The 16,602-nt window shown below is 38.8% G+C and overlaps 1 protein-coding gene across 7 annotated transcripts in view; it reads left to right on the top strand.

The window, feature by feature from the left end:
- Positions 1-16,602, top strand: part of elmo1 (engulfment and cell motility 1 (ced-12 homolog, C. elegans)) — a 131,088-nt gene that overhangs the window by 65,253 nt on the left and 49,233 nt on the right. For 4 of the 7 annotated variants that reach the window (XM_036145058.1, XM_036145059.1, XM_036145060.1 and 1 more), the window contains 10 exons: positions 2,819-2,854; positions 6,017-6,116; positions 6,786-6,937; positions 7,029-7,107; positions 7,896-7,937; positions 8,252-8,302; positions 8,413-8,535; positions 10,047-10,175; positions 12,483-12,587; positions 14,307-14,415. In XM_036145058.1, the coding sequence (XP_036000951.1) occupies positions 2,819-2,854; positions 6,017-6,116; positions 6,786-6,937; positions 7,029-7,107; positions 7,896-7,937; positions 8,252-8,302; positions 8,413-8,535; positions 10,047-10,175; positions 12,483-12,587; positions 14,307-14,415 (926 nt within the window). The remainder of the gene's footprint in view (positions 1-2,818; positions 2,855-6,016; positions 6,117-6,785; positions 6,938-7,028; positions 7,108-7,895; positions 7,938-8,251; positions 8,303-8,412; positions 8,536-10,046; positions 10,176-12,482; positions 12,588-14,306; positions 14,416-16,602) is intronic. The other 3 variants (XM_036145063.1, XM_036145061.1, XM_036145064.1) reach the window with 3 other exon arrangements.

Below are 16,602 nucleotides of genomic sequence, written 5' to 3' on the forward strand. Positions count from 1 at the left end.
TTGTAAGCTTTTTACCCCAAGAAAAGAGGACTTCTGTGCACTGGCTTTTTACTATTCTGCAGGTCTTTAAGGGTTTTGCGTAATATAGAGGAGGGGTGCCTCTTGAGACGAGCTGTAGGTTAGAGCAAGCGTTTGTTTCCTTTATTCTGCTGAGTTAGAATTTCTGTGTTTCAATGCTTCATGCGGTTCACACTATCCAACCCTTTGGTCTGTGAAGAAAATGTTGACATAAAAGATAGAAGCACAGTCGCACAATGTCAAACACATGCCTAATAGAGTGCTGCGAAAATCTGAAACTGCTGTGAACGTTCTGCAACACTCTGGGCAGTGGACGTTTCAAAGCGAGCAGTTTGTGCTGAATTTTTAAAGTGATGGTGTAATTTAGTTTGTTTTGTAGGTACACGGAGGTTCAAACTGCGGTCAGAACATTAAACGTCTTCCTTTCTGCTTAAACACCTTAATGGGTCATTCATTTCTGGCTATCAGCCTTTTTTCTGTTGCGCAGAAAATCACTTTTGAAAATTGTTCAAAATGATCAAATATTTGGCCTTATTTTCTGTTACTGCGTAGAGCTTTACAGCAGCACAGAAAACTCAACTCTGCTACCGGCTCTTTGATTATACGTACTTTTTATGTAAATGACCACATTAGTTATTCAGATGCTAAGAGATGGTTTGAGAGGAATGTGTGTGTGTGTGTGTGAGGGAGAGAGAGTAAAGGAGAAGGAGCTGAGCAAGTGCTTCTGCCGCATTTTCATCTCAACAACAGGAGCTTATTAGACTGTAAATGGATATCAGAGACAAACACACTCATTAGTGCGCCTGGCAGCTAAGTTGGTGAACTGTATTTATTCAAGAGGCACAGTGCTCGAGACTCCTGAGGGCAGAGTTGCTGTTTGATCTGATGCTTCTCCCAAAGCACGATGCCCTGTATTCATGTGGAAATCAGCTGGGATGCTGCTGCTTTCCACCAGTGTAAGGTTAGGTAAAAGGAGATGTTGCCCTCTACTGATAGCATGTGGAATAACAAAAAGCAAAAAAAAAAAAAAAACACAAAAAAAAACTCCACACTGGCGTGAAACATGACAAATCAAAAAGCATACTTTTATTTTATGTGTTCAATGTAAATATATCTTGCTGAATAGCTAGAGGGTGTCTTTATTACGTGGCCCTCTTTTTAAATTCATCGTAATTCTTGAAACTGCTAATAGCACAAAATATGAAGAGAGACTCCAAGAATATTAGAAAACTCAAACATCAAGTTCTTTTAGTAGTTTCTTTATTAGAAATATTGTATATTATCTGGTCATGGTTTTAGTTATAGCCATTCTCAGATGATGTTGGATAGATTTTTTTGTACAAAGAGAAACCGTTCCTATCCATCAAAGGGTATTCCTGGCAAAATCTGCAAAATAACTCTCTAAATGTCTCAAATGACTTGCATAAAATGGAACTGGTTCTTTCAGAAAATACAGTGATGGTAGCCTTAACAGCATGAATGTCGGTAATTAGCTTCCTTTTCAGTTATTTATTTGTACTATTAATTTTCAAAGTCGACTGATTATATTACACTTCAGTTATCTTTATAACCAAAAATGGTGCACAAATTGGAATATATTTGGAGTTTTGTTTGATCGACTTAAAGTGAAAGTTACTTGCACACACATTTAAGCCCAAATGTACACATAGACCCCGCTAAACCTTCATTAATTAAATATCTGTTAACCAGTTCCACTTCAACCATCTCCTTTTTGTAGCCATCATTAAGCTTCTGTCATAGTTCTATAGATATTTGACCTCTCTTCCCAAATTAATTGCCAGTTACCTTAAAGTGGTTGATTTTCTGAAATAGAATCAGCTTTACAGGACCTACTTTTCAGTAGGTTTATGGTCGGGTAAGTCCAGAAGCTCAACTGTTGCCTGCTTTATCCATTTTAAAATGCTCCAGAAATCTGGATGTGTCTGGATGGGACCACTGTGTTTTTGGAACACCCGTTCGTGTTAAAGTTTTAATCATCTAGCTGTTGGTTTGAGGTGAGATTGAAGAATCTGGAGGTTGTTTGCCACCATAACAAATCCCACCACTTTCACATCACTATCAGTGGCAGACAACCACCCCAAAGCACAATGCCCCCCCCCCCCCCCCATGCTTCATGTCTGGTCTAGCGTTGTGAGGTTTGAAAGCCTCAGGTTGAATCCATTTCTCACTGTGGACAAATAGCTCTGTCTTTGTCCCCTCTGATTGTAAAATGTTTCTCCACAAATCGTTTGGCTTGAGTTGTTGCTCACTCTTTTAGAAAATCCCCAAAGAAATCAAAATTGTCCTCCCAGTTCTCTTTTCTGAAATTGTCAAAGCTGTGTGTTGTGAGATCAATCTACCCTGAAAAACGATTCATTCATATGAGTCATTATTGGCCCCAAAAATTACTCTAAAATATTTTGCCTATAATGAATGGATGTAAAATTCTGAACAGAACTGTATGTCTGTTTTCAGTCCATTGCAATTATTTTTGTCTTGTTTTCCTTTTTGTAAGACATTTGCCGCACAATGTTGCTTTTAGGCTTGCTTTGTAAAAAAAATTAAGTTTACTCCAGACGGCCTTTTCATCTGATTTTTGCTTTGTACGCTTCCAATATCCCAGCAGGTTAACAGATCAGAGATGTTGTGTTCAAGTCTCAGAGTTTGAATTGGAAATGCTTCTGTTTTGATTTGTAAGAAGAGAACATGAAGAGTATCGCCGCCTGTCCGTTGCCAGCTTTAGCTTTTATTTCCTTGTTGTTTCCCCTCTTTGACACCAAAGTTTCTCAAATCTTTGCAGGCGCTATCAGAAACTTCAGAAGATTATGAAGCCATGGTAAGCCCCCCTCCCTTTCCTGCTCCCCTTTTCGGTTGGGTAACATCGCTGGCTCTCTTCTCTTCCTAACCTTGCTGTTCGGGTCTGCATGATTAAGACTCTGGCCTTGGGGCGGGGCCTTGAGGGGCGTTTTAACACAGGCTTCCATTAGTTTTTTTTGTTTTAATTGCTGCGTTGTATTTCCTGCATGGGGTTTGGGCATCCAGTTAAAAAAAACTTTCACAGCAGACCAAAAGAAAACCAAGATGTGTTTCTAAAATCGTACAACTCTTACCCAAAATTGAGGTTCACATGTTTGGTCTTTCCCTGAATCGTGTCTTGGTTCTCTTTACAAAATGGGGCTCGGGTTGAAGGGATTGTTCATGGGCTAACTTCAAATCCCTCATTCAGCTTCTTTTTGACTCTGATGCCAAAAGCTTTTATCACTACAGGACCATCATCCATCTCGCTACAAGGACTCTCTCTCTTGTTTGTCTTAAGTAGTCTTTAATGTCAGTATTCGATTATTTAATGTTTTTGTAACTGTTTGTCTCAGGCAAAAGCCGTTTCATTTGTCAGCCTTGAGTTACTAATTTACTAATTTTCCGTCAGACTGTCTTCTAATCCTCTGCTGTGCAGCAGTACTGACCCATGATATTTACTGTTTGGGTAAAAATACTTGTGATAGCCCTGTCTGTCATTTTATATCTCTAAAGTAAAGAACAGTTTCCTCAGCTCTGCAAATAAAACTAACTGAACAACTTATTTTTCTTACTAAATCAGCTCCAGATACTTTGTAATGAAACACATATTTGTTGAACTTTATTTCAAAAGCTATTTTATCTCCCGAGTGCTTGCACATTGAAGTGAGCTGCCTGGATGTTCAGCGCTTCAGAAATGTTCTTTTCAGGCTTGCCGACCAGTCTGCACATATCTTGATGGAGAATCACAGTTTTCACCAGCATCTCAATAAGTTACAATATTGTCGAAAGGTTCATTTTCTTTCATGTTATCTAAACAGCGCTTGAAAGCATTTAAATAAGGGGACCAAAGTGCATAACATTGACCTCATTAAAATCAGAAAAAAGATCTGGTCAAAAAGATCGAAAGACAAAATAATTCAGTTAAAAAAGACGCACTAAAGGCCCGATATGGTGGTAGCACAAAAATCAAAGCAAGCTGGTTCCCATAAAAGCTGACTGGATGACCCGAAGGACCTGATACCTTCAGCTTACCTTCAGGAAGCTGAAGGTAATTAAAACTCGACTGGGAAATCCCATTTTAGAGAGCATTACAGCAGTCGAATTGGGAGCTAATAAAAGCATGAAGTCAAGACAGTTTAAAAAAGCCTTAAATTTGACTAAAAGATGCAGTCGATAAAAAGCTCAATCTGACCACAGAGTCAATGTGATTTTTAAATGTGAACTCCTCATCACAAATTACCCCCAAAAAAGTCAGAGCATTGATGTCTGCAGTGTTGTTGTCGGCAAATAAAATGCATTCATTTATTCAGTTCAAAAAGTGAAACGTGCATCGATTCGTTACACACAGGGAAATATTTCAAGCCATTTATGCTGTTTATGCTGATGATTGTGGGTTCCAGGTAATGAAGCGCTGTGTAAAAGCTACCGCACCCGGTCGGCAGTCGGACGCCTTGGCGTACCGCCAACTCTTTTCCCCAGAAGCGATCACACTTGATAATAAAACTTTTTTTTTTTTTTTTGAAGGAACGTCTCTCACAACAGAAATTATACTTTAACGCTTTTAACCTAAAGAAACCAGATAAATGGTCACAGAGATCAGCACTGATGCTCTTGGCAGATATTGACGGCAGATAAAGGAACGAAGAAGAGCCTGGAATGATGGTCTCTTTAGCTTGTTATAGATCACCAGGCACACGCCCCTGCAAAAGCGGTACACACCTCACATGTTGACAGTAGAAATATGTCACCACTCGGGTGCTATCGGATAGCTTGTGTAGTGGCATGATGTCTGAGACTAAGTATGCATGCTGCTCCTGCTACAGAAGCTGGCTGTATCCAACTCTGTTAATGAAAGCTGAGAAGAAGACATTGTGCAAGCAACAAAGGATTGTGAAACAACTGCCTTTGCAAAGTTTGAGGGAGATTAGCTGGTGTCAGAGCTTCGAGAGCCACCAGACACAGACATCTTCAGGCTAGGGGGTTGTATAGGACCCAAATGAAGATGGCACAATGGCCGTCTCATTTTGTAGAGAATTTAATGAAGGAAACGCTCATTTACAAAAGAAAAATAAGGCATGTCAGAACAACAGAAATCAGACAGAAGGATCTGAGCCAGGAGAGACCAGTGTTTAGGTTTCATGCTATTAAAGCAACCTGAGCCTTTTAAGCACAGCAGCAGCAGAGCCTGAGGCTAAAATCTCTGAGTTTTACTTTTTGAAATGAAATACTGAAAGAAAAAAAACCTTTTGATGATATTCCAACATACTGAGATGCAGCTATCACCACCTTTTGGTGTCCTTTGTGCCCCTATTACCCTTTAAAAAAAAACCAGTAACTGTAAGGTGGCTAAGCCATCTTTAAGCAGCAGAGGTCAGCATTGATTCACTTTTGGTTTAACCAAATCATGTTCACAATTTGAACCTTTTACAGCAGATCACAGCAGTTACTATGTATTTTTTTGTTTTTTACTACAAGAAGGGGGAACTGAATCCCTTGTTATTTAATTGGGTTCTTTCTGCAGGTCCATAATAATCAGTTATTCCATGTGTTGGGGCTCCTTTCTCTCACAGCGTCATTGATTTGATGTGTCTCTCCTTATATTTGTGTAACTGCATGACTCTGTTAAGACAGCTCTCTGGTCCTGAATGAACTCCATCCAGCTCCCGCTGACCTTCTGACAGCCCCTGCTGTTTGCTAACAGCCATTCTGTCTGCGCTAGATCTCAAAACTCGTTCCCCATGTCTCCTGCTACGTCTGTTTTTATTTGTCTTTCTTCAGCAAGCCATTTTGCAGCCCGGGGCTTATTTCAAGCCCCACTCGCTTCCTCTCCTCCACTTTTCTCTCTCTCTCTGTTTCTCTGCCTTCTTTGCTGACCGCTTGCTTCTCGTCGCGTCCCGAGCCATCTGGGCTCTCCATCAAAATGCCATCTGGTGTAGAGAAGTTTCCCCATTGTTTTTTTTGCGTGTTTTTGATCCTGCAGTTTCGGTGACCTGCTGTCCTTCACCCTGACGGCCTTTGTGGAGTTGATGGACCATGGGATTGTCTCCTGGGACACGTTTTCTGTGGCCTTTATCAAAAAGGTCAGCCAGGAAAATGCCACATTAGGCAGACTGTAATTATGGGGCTTTTTCTGGTGGCGATATATATATATATATATATATATATATATATATATATATATATATATATATATATATATATATATATATATATATATATATATATATATTATACACACACATTTCTACAGTCTCATAGGTGATTATACTGTATATTTCAAAGAGCCACATCACACTACTGTTTCTTGTTATTAAAAGGTATAAATTTAATAGATATTAATTAATAGATAACATTCACACGTTCACACGTGCAATACCTTGCTTAAATATTCATGTCACATTTTGTCAGGCTACAACCACAACCCTCTGTGTATTTTAAGTGACAGACCAGCACATGCAAACAAAATGCATAAGTGTGACAGAGAATTGAATAGGTGACATGAGTGTTCAAGATGTTTTACAGCAAAAAACTTCTATCACATAAAATCCTACTTAAATACTGAAATACTGTGGTTCCAATATGATCAAATTTATTAAAAATGTATAGCGGTCTAAATACTTCATGTACTGAGGTCCATCAGATAAACTCAGAAATTATTCAAACTTTAATTATTAGAGTTTGTGGATTAGTAAAGTAGACTTTAACTGCTTTACATCATTTAAAATGTTCTGTTCTCGATTGTTTTATAGATCGCCAGCTATGTGAACAAGACAGCCATGGACACCGCAGTGCTGCAGCGCTCCCTGGCCATCCTGGAGTCCATGGTGCTCAACAGTCAGGATCTTTACCACAAGGTGGCGCAAGAGATCACAATTGGACAGCTCATCCCACATCTTCAGGGGTATGAAATGTAACTTGTTTTATTTTTATAATTAATAACCTAGTCTTCATCAGTTAGTTTGAATGAAGCCTTTTCTTTTCTCTGATTCCAGGACTGATCAAGACATTCAGACCTACACCATCGCCGTTATCAACGCCCTGTTCCTTAAAGCTCCAGAGGAGAAGAGACAGGTGAGGCTTCAAACGAGGCCGCTCCTGCTGTGTCGCGTCATGTTGCAACCATCGGCGTTTTTTTTATTTTTTATTTGTGCTGTAACAGTAAAACTAATGAACGATAGTGACTCTGTGTGTTTGTTGTTTCCTCCATGTAAGAAGATAGGAACATCTGTCTTTCCCTTCGTCTTTGCCAAAGTGATGTTCGTTCTCTCATCTCTCTCTCTCTCTCTCACCTGTAGCTTATTACAGGGTCATCACGTCAGCACCACAGGGCCCAGCCATGCTCTTTTCTCATTAATTATGAACGCTGCTAACTCGCAGCCCGTTCTCGTGCGCAGACACGTTGGGCTGAACAGAGACTCGTACGAATGCGAGCAGATTCTAGTGCTGCAGTGGAGCCTTTTTTTTAGTACTTTTTTTTTGTTTGCTTGGTTTGCAGAAAGTTTTTCTGGGTCATCAGGCTCCATTTTTATGCATATACACACATATATATATGGAAATTTCTGCAGACGAGCAGTTTTCACAACGTGATGTTCTTTTAGCTCTTGGTGCTTATTTTAAGCCATGTGAACCACTAGTAGCATCTATCCGGCTCTTCATGGGTTGTATGTGTGTGTTCTAAAGGACCTCAACCATTCGTGACTATAGTCTCCAACCCTACATCCCCAGCAGAACCACAAACTGCACCACTGACAGCAATTAGACTCTTTTTTTTTTTTTTTGTTAACCCACGCCGCATTCACTCACTCACCCTCTCTGTCTCTGTTTCTGACCTTGTTTCCTCACTGCACACGACACGGTAGTTTGATGAGAACATTGTGGACATCCTAAATTGTCCCCTGACAGTAAGTGCACCCTTGATTAGCACACTTTGTAGTTTGCACTGTAGAAGACATCAGCTACCACATCTACTATCCCCCCTTTTTTTAAGTTTCTGTCTGAATCTCCATTTACTTTTTATGTTGAAGCCTGTCACTGCATAAACTGCTATGAACTTTTTATTCTTTTCATTTTTGCATAGAGAATCCTAAGATCAGAAGTTTTCTTTGATATGCTGTCTCACTTTTATCAATCCCAACTTTGTCTCTTCTTATATTCTTTTTGTCTCTATCCCTTTTACTCCCTCTTCTCCTTTCTTTTTTTTGGTCTAAATCCACAGGAGATGGCCCACATTCTAGCTCAGAAGCAGCTACGCTCCATCATTCTCACTGTAAGTTCGTCTGAAACTCTGCAGTTTATCCCAACGTTTCCTTTTATATTTTCTACGAATTAAAACTCTTTTTCCTTCTTTCCTCATTATTTGCATTTGTCCCCATGCAGAATGTCATCCGGAGCCCCACACCCATTAATGATGAGATGGCACATCAGCTGTACGTGCTGCAGGTGCTCAACTTCAACCTGCTTGAGGACCGCATGATGACCAAGATGGATCCTCAGGACCAGGTTTGGACCCAGGAAAATCTTGGAATTAAGAGATTTTAAAACATTTGACTGTTTTTATAGAAGGAAAGTAAACATTTGAGTTGAGCTCCAGAAAACGGAATAACTGGCAATCATTGTTATCAAAAAAGTATGAAAGAAAATTGAATCCTGAAATGTTAATAACGTTGAGATACATGCAGCAAGATCGTTCTAAAACAAAAGGTCTTTAATGAAAGTTGTTTAGTTCTTCCCATGCTTGGAAGAAGAAACATTATCATTGCAGAAAATCTTTAATTATTCGGAGCGGTAGTTGCAACAGCTTGCAAAAATTGATTATACCTGTTAAACTTGTTGACATTTTATCACGTTACAGCCACACATTTCAGTGTGTTTTATGCAATAAGTATTATTTATTTTTGAAAAATAGCTCTAACTCAATCAGACTAGATGGAAGCATCAGTTTAAAATTTTGTCGCAGATTCTCAATTGGATTTAGGTCTGTCCTTTAACCAGGCCATTCTAACACATGAATGTTCCTTTGTATGTTCTTCTGGGTGTGTGTTTAGTCATTATCTGGCTGAAAAGAAAGAAACTCCAGTCATGTCTCAAGTATTTCGTAGCCTCCAACAGGTTGTCTTCCCAGCTTCCCCTTTAATTAGCATCATCCATATTCACTAGCATGTTTGGATGTTGCATTGAGTTTAATCTACAATGTCACTAAAGGTTTTGTATATGGTGTCACAATTTTGGTTACATCTGATCAGAGCATACAAATTGATACACTTTTCATTTATTTTTTTTTATTTGTACAAAGTTTAGAAAACAATCCGTTTTTTTCTTTGTATTTCTCCCACTTTAAAATGATGCACACGTTTCAGAGTTCAAGGAGTATAAATACTTATGCACAATATATTTTATATATAATATATATTCAATGTATATATCTTATTTTAAAGAATAAACTGATATATAGCATTGTAAAATAGATGTTGCCTTTCCATCATCTGTACACATAGATAATAATTACAGTGTCTTGTTCTTTAAAGAGATATTTTAGACCTTTAGACCTTAGTAATTGATGCTTTTGGTGGTGTACATTTCTTTGTCTATTCGTCCAGCACAGGGACTGTGTGCTGTATTTAGTATTGACTGAAAATAAAATGACGTGCCTTTATTCATAGCAGCATGATGGTTTTTATTGATTTATGGACACCAGTGCCCTTTCAGACCTATTAACCGGTGGAGAATTGGGTCTTGGCCAATTGGATTTTAATGTGTAGGATTATTATTTTTTTGGGAATGAGGACCCGCCTTGTTCGGGTACTAAAAAAGGTGGTTCACATCTGACCTTAGATCTTAAAAATAATGTTGGTAATAACATTGACTTGGCCTCATAATAAAATGGTGTGTTTTGGAAACTGCCAGACAGCTCAGATGAGGCTGCAGGATTCCTACATTATGAAGCACTCAATGGAATAAGAGGGCCTATAGTTTGGAGCTGCTCTTTAATATATCTTTCTCTGTGTGTTCAGGCCCAGAGAGACATCATCTTTGAGCTTCGGAGAATTGCCTTCGACGTGGAGTGCGAGCCCAACAACGGCGGCAGCATCGAGAAACGCAAATCCATGTACACCCGAGACTACAAAAAGCTCGGCTTCATTGTAAGTTTGTGTAAGCCTGGAGCATTTTATTGAGGACGCCCCTTGTACTCCTTCGCTGCTGTGTGCTCAGTACAGATAAGGCCAATTTGATGGCCGTGTCTTCACTGTGGCTCCTACCTTACAGCTTTTTATGCTTCACAGCTTCCATTCAGACACTTAGACTTTTTACATGCAAAACATACAGTGCCCTTTTCACATGTACAAAAAGCCCTTAAATAAACTAACATTTTATCGAAGAATCCCATACTGAACAATTAATAGAAAAAAATGCATCTTTAATTTGAGCCCATTTATTCAAGATGAGAAAAAGCTACACTTTAAAAATAAATAGGCAGTAAAATCACAGGCACCGCAATGGCTAGTACTCCTAAAATGTCATTTAAAACAAATGTACCAGTATTATTCTTTTGAAATTCTTCTTTCTGCTTCTTCATATTATTCAAAGCATCCAAGAGCTATTAATTAGAAATCCAGAACTTCCTGTTTACTCTACAATGTACAGACACTATAATATAGAGACAGACACTTGTCAAGTTGCCCATATTTACAGTCATAGCAACATTTAAAAAGAGTCTAGAGTTTACAGCAGCTGTAAATAATTAGCAAATATAAATAATTTTGATAATCCTGAAAAGTTTAGATTGATATTTGTCAGACAGTGTGGGGGAAAAAAATCTTGTGTTTTATTAGACAGCGTAGACAAACGTCAGGTTTCAGCTATATTTCAAACGAGGTGGGCAGGTTTGATGGTTTGTGGGAGTGGGGGCCTGGAGGTTAGAGACCAAGGCGTTTGTATGTTGGAAAGGCCCCAAAGGTTGGTGGTTCAAAGTCTGTTACTATGGCTCCCTGAGCCTGCTTTGCTCCTTGCCCCAGCGGCTGTCTTTGCTCCTCCGCCTTTGTAACTCCACCAAATCAGTCCTGTGCAAAGCGAATACTCAATATCCAGCCTGTAAAAATAAAAGTCCTAAATTTTAACCGAATTCTACCAGTTTGGACCCTTGGAACCGATCAGCCTTTCCTTCCCTCGCTGTTTCAATCCCTCTCCCTCTCCCGCTCTCTCTCTCACACATGTATGCACACATAGACACAGACATGTCAGAGCCTGATCTACGACCCAGATATTTATCCAGTGGATAAAAACGTTGAATAAATTCTTGCTTTATTTATATTTTTCGTTTTATGTTTTCATTTATAATGATTTCTTTCAATTTCCTATTCTGCTGTTTCTTACTATATGTCTTCAGAGTTAATGCCACACAGTAATGCTTAATAGCAGCAGGCTGCATAACGAAGGTGAGGCTTATAGCCACCGCGTTAACGGGTCTGTTGAAAACCAAAAGCGGTACAGTGGAGCACATGGAAAAGTCCCATTATTTACTATCTGCTGAGCCATTTGGTGGGCAAGTGAATATGCAGAAAACACACTGTGTTGTCAGTGGAAGTACCCTTTTCCAGCGTAGATAAATAAGATACTGTAAGTACTGGTTTCATTAGATTAGATTAGATTCAACTTTATTGTCATTACACAGGTACAGGTACAAGGCAACGAAATGCAGTTTAGGTCTAACCAGAAGTGCAATAGCAGCAAGTGCAGGATAAACAATGGTTCCATAAGTACAGGACATGGGTTTTTACTGAATAAATATAGAGATGAATACTATTATAAACAGAATTTTACTGATAGATTTGTCCTATGAATATAATATATAGATAACTAGTATTGTGGACTAAATTTATAGTGGGATATGTGCCGAATATAATATACAGGTGGATATTACTATAAATAGAGTTTTACAGATATGTACAATAGCATAAAATAAAATACAGTACAGATGATTGTTATTATCATCTGTATAAAGTTTCATAACTTTATTGTTGAAAAAAATTTATTTGGAAATTGTATTTTTTTTATTTTAGCCTTTGTATTTCTGTCTGACTGCTCACATTGTTTTAAATATTAAATCAGATGTTATGATCAGTCACTTAGTACCTGATAGTCTTCTCACCAAGCATCTTTTTTTAGTCTTACTTGACTAATTTTTTAGATGGCTACTTTTTCTGCTACTTGAGTAAAATTTATGTTGAACTAGTGCTGTTCTTGAGTAAAATTTATGGTTACTCCACCCGCCTCTGCTTATTAATATGCTGTAGTTCTTTCCGTTGCAACGGCTGAGGACTGAACCGGCTTCACTGTGCACACTTTGAGTGCTTCATTCATGTTTGGTTGACTGAGCCTAAAATAACAAAGGTTAAAAACGAGCATCAGTGCTGTGTGTTGAATGTCGCTCTGTGCTTGTGTTTTCTCAGAATCATGTCAATCCAGCCGTGGATTTTACCCAGATTCCTCCAGGCATGCTGGCTCTCGATAACATGCTTTACTTTGCCAAACACCACCAGGATGCTTACATCAGGGTAAACACACACACACACACACACACACACACACACACACACACACACACACACACAGTGGAGTCATGTTGCTGCATACCAAGCCGCTGGATGTTTTTTCTTAGATGTTTTGCTTTTTTTTTCATATTGATTTCTTTTTTTCTTCCATCTTGGCCATTTATTGGTAATTTTTGTGCTCCTTTAATTTTTTCCAGCCATTTAAAATTACAATTAAGTGTTGCTGTAAATAATTTACATTTTGCTTGAGAGAATGTGATTCCAAATCTGTGCTCTGCAGAAGTCTGACGTATATTTCAATTTGCCAACACCCCACTTATGATAAAACTTTTTTTTAACAATTTTTTTTTTCCATACCGATTTTTTTTTTCAAGAGATATAGGATGAGATTTACATCAAGATGATCTATATTGTACTAGAATTATACCTTTATGTATTCAAGTAGGTGTTTTTCAGCCATTTCTCATATTTACCTACAGCTTTTTGTTAAAAAATTTTAAAGAGAGCTGCCTTTTTATAATTACAATATGAAAAGAAAAATATATTGAGATAAATATTGTATATAGGCATTCATCTTAAAAAATATGGATATTATTTTTGGTCCATATCACCCAACCCTTATCTCACTATATATCTAGTAATTCTCTGAATGCCTCAGAGTTTTTTTAAATTGAAGATTAAAAGTGAACAAACTGCATGATGAAAGGTCAGAGAGGAGTTTAAAGCCAGGTTAGGTTCTAAAATGTAATTCCAAGCTTTAGACATCTCTTCGACCTCTTCTTCACTCAATCCATCGTCCTAAAATGGAAACATTATGGCACAGCTGCAAACCTACCAAGACAGGGCCATGCATTTATATTGAGAGACCAGGCAAAGAAAGCAACAATCACAGAAGCAGCCTAGAGGTGCCAATGCAGGTAACTCTGGAGGAGCTGCTGAAAACTAGAGCTCAGGGGCAAGAATATTTTTACAGGAGACCTATTAGTGATGCACTCCACAAATCTAGCCCAAATTAAAGTGCCATGAGCAAAGTCATTGTTGAAAGAAAACCAGGAGAGGACTTCATTTCAGATTTTACCACAAGTCATGTAAACATAGAAGAAGTTGGTGTGGTTAAGTTTGACCAGAACCGAAGTTTTTGGCTTACATGTGTGGGGTAAAAAAAGAACTGCACACTGCCCTGAACACACCATCCACACAGTGGAGCACGGTGGTGGTAGCATTGTACTGTGGAAATGTTTTCATTCAGGAAGCACAGAGAAGCTGCTCAGAGCTGATGGGAAGATGGATGGAGCAAAATAAAAGGAAGGAACTGTTTTAGAGGATGCCAACGACTTGCGATGGGTGCAGAAGTTCCCCTTCCAGCACTATAATCACCACAAGCACACAACCCCTATAGAAATCCATACATTTCACATTTTTATTGGGGAAAAATATGTCCAACCCCTTGGGTACTTTTTCTCCCATTTCAAAATTATCTAAATCCACTTAAATGTTTTGAAGTTGGTGTTTGTAACTTGACAAAATGTGAAAAACCTAAAGCGGTGTAAAGACCTTTACGAGGAACTGTACAAAACACTTTTTATTTTTAAATAACAGCTAAAAGAAGGGAACAGGAGGAAGTGGCAGTGGGTGAAACACACTGGGTCAAAGTGCCTTCAGAATCCCTTTAAGTAATTTATTTTCCTTTTTTTTCATGGTGTGTCTTTTTCCTTCTTTCAGATTGTTCTGGAGAACAGCAGCAGGGAAGACAAGCACGAATGTCCGTTCGGCCGCAGCAGCATCGAACTGACAAAGATGCTCTGCGAGATCCTGAAAGTCGGCGAGCTCCGTAAGTCGTCACTAGCAAAAACAGACACTGTCCCCAGCTGATCGCTAGGCTTGATGTTTTCACATGCTGTACCTGCTCACAACTTTCTGGGAGAATGAAATCAAAACTGATCGGAGATCGCTTTGCCCACAGAAAAACTGTCGCACAAATTCCTCATTACAAGGGGGCACTGAACCCCTCTGCCTGATGTCGCTGCTTCTGGATAGCAGGAAAGGAGGCTCTGTTCCTATTTTCAATCCAAACAGACATTCCCTTTTTATTTGTCTTTACTTGTTTAAATGGACGATCTGTTCTCAGCTCTGCTCCAGACTGACCCCTTCTGCTCCCGTGGAAACTGAGGAGGCATTTTTAGCTTCCTTTTTAGGCTGACTGGCTCTTTTCCTTTAGCTTGTGTTCAGTTTTTTTTTTTCCAGAGTACTGCGCTAATGCTGGTTGGTGGTTCTCTAAAAAATGTACGAAATTCATTTTTAAAATTAAGGAAGCCCTAATGCACCTCTGCCTACATCAACTTTTTGGTCTGGCTTGAGAAATGCACCAGTTATTACACATGCACTAACCTTGGGAGAATCTCTGGCTGAATAGAGAACCATGGTACATTTTGTACATACTTATGTGCTTGGCAAATGCATTTTCTTCTTTTTCATGTTTTGCTCTTTCAGTCATCTAAGCTTCTTTTATCCTAACGCTTCATTTATTTTTGCATGTTAGCCTTTGCTGCAGAGCTCTTGTTTTTTTTTTACTCTGCTTCTTTCATCCATTTTTTCCCTGTTTTTTTTTTTTTTTTTTTTTTCAAAATGCCCCTGTGACTCTTCTCACAGACTGAAATGTCTTTCTTTCAGTCTTAAAAAAAGCTTGGTCCTCATTCATCCTATGAAAATATGTTTTAAAGAAGTATATTAAGTACTTTGTTTTTAAATGACTGCCCTCATTAAAACTGAAGATGCTCGGGAAAGTGTATGCTTTTTATTAAATGTACATCATGAGCATATGCAACTGGCTATTGACTATTTGCTTCAGAAGCTGATTTTTTTTCTTCTCATATGCTGTTAGTATCCTCTGCAAATGCCTCTCAGGGTTAGAAACCTCAACAGAATTACAGTCCTAACCTCGACTTATGAGTTTCCCCTGGTGGCTGCTCCCTTTACTGCGACTATTATTCAAGGACAATGAGCCCATACATAGTATTAATTATATGCTGCAGCGTGTTTACATTTGTTGAACATAAGCTGATAGAAGATACAAGAAGAGGTCAGGGGAACCCATAACATCTAAAGAATGATTTGCATGAGTTCATTATCTGCATTTATTGTGAAATCTGCACACTGAGTCGTGGAAATCCTATCGTTTGAAAAGAGAATATAATGAGTTTGTTATGTTGCATGCCAAATCTTTAGCTTTTGATCCATTTATGTCTCTGTTGAGTTAATATTTGCGCAGAATTGGGCTCTCTGTGCCATTCCTGAATGTTGTCCATCAGTTTCTTTGCATGATGACAGTTATTGTGGCTTGGCGAAAGTAGAACATGTTCAATTTTTGTCTCGGTACATTCACAAAATGCTTAGTATTTGTTGTGATTTAATGTGATGAGTAATAGTGAGTAGTTGGTGGAAGGAAAGAGAGACGTGATATTTAAATAGCTTTACAGATGGATATCTGAAAAGTGCGGCATGAATTTGCACTCCTCCTTAAAATGAGTGGTTTGTCAAAGCGCCTTTCACTGCACTTACAGCTACAAGTCATTTTGGATAGGATTGCATTTCTTGAGGCTGACATTTTTGCACATTGTTCTTTACAAATTAGCTCAAGCTGTGCCAGAGTAGATGGCTAGTGACCGTGAACTTCACTTTTCAAGACTTTTCCACAGATTTCCATTATGCTTGTTCTCTAGACTTTGACTAGACCCTTTTGTCATATAAATCTTATTAAGGTTACCCTTCCTCTCAGTCTCGAGCTGCTTTGCAGCCTCTAACAGGATTTTTTCAAGGACTGCCCCTGATGATGCCTCCACCTGGTGTCACTTTGGGAATGGTGTGTTCAGGGTGTTGTGCAGAGCAGCTTTAGTTTTCTACCACGCGCAGCATGGACGAAGGCCATGGAGTTCAGTGGCTGTCAGCAGCTCAAAGGTTGCCATGAGCTTTTTGGCTGCCTCTCTGATTAATGTTCTCCCTGCCTTGCATGCGGACAGCC

This window comes from Fundulus heteroclitus, chromosome 13 (genome assembly GCF_011125445.2).
Source record: "Fundulus heteroclitus isolate FHET01 chromosome 13, MU-UCD_Fhet_4.1, whole genome shotgun sequence".
Lineage (NCBI taxonomy): Eukaryota > Metazoa > Chordata > Actinopteri > Cyprinodontiformes > Fundulidae > Fundulus > Fundulus heteroclitus.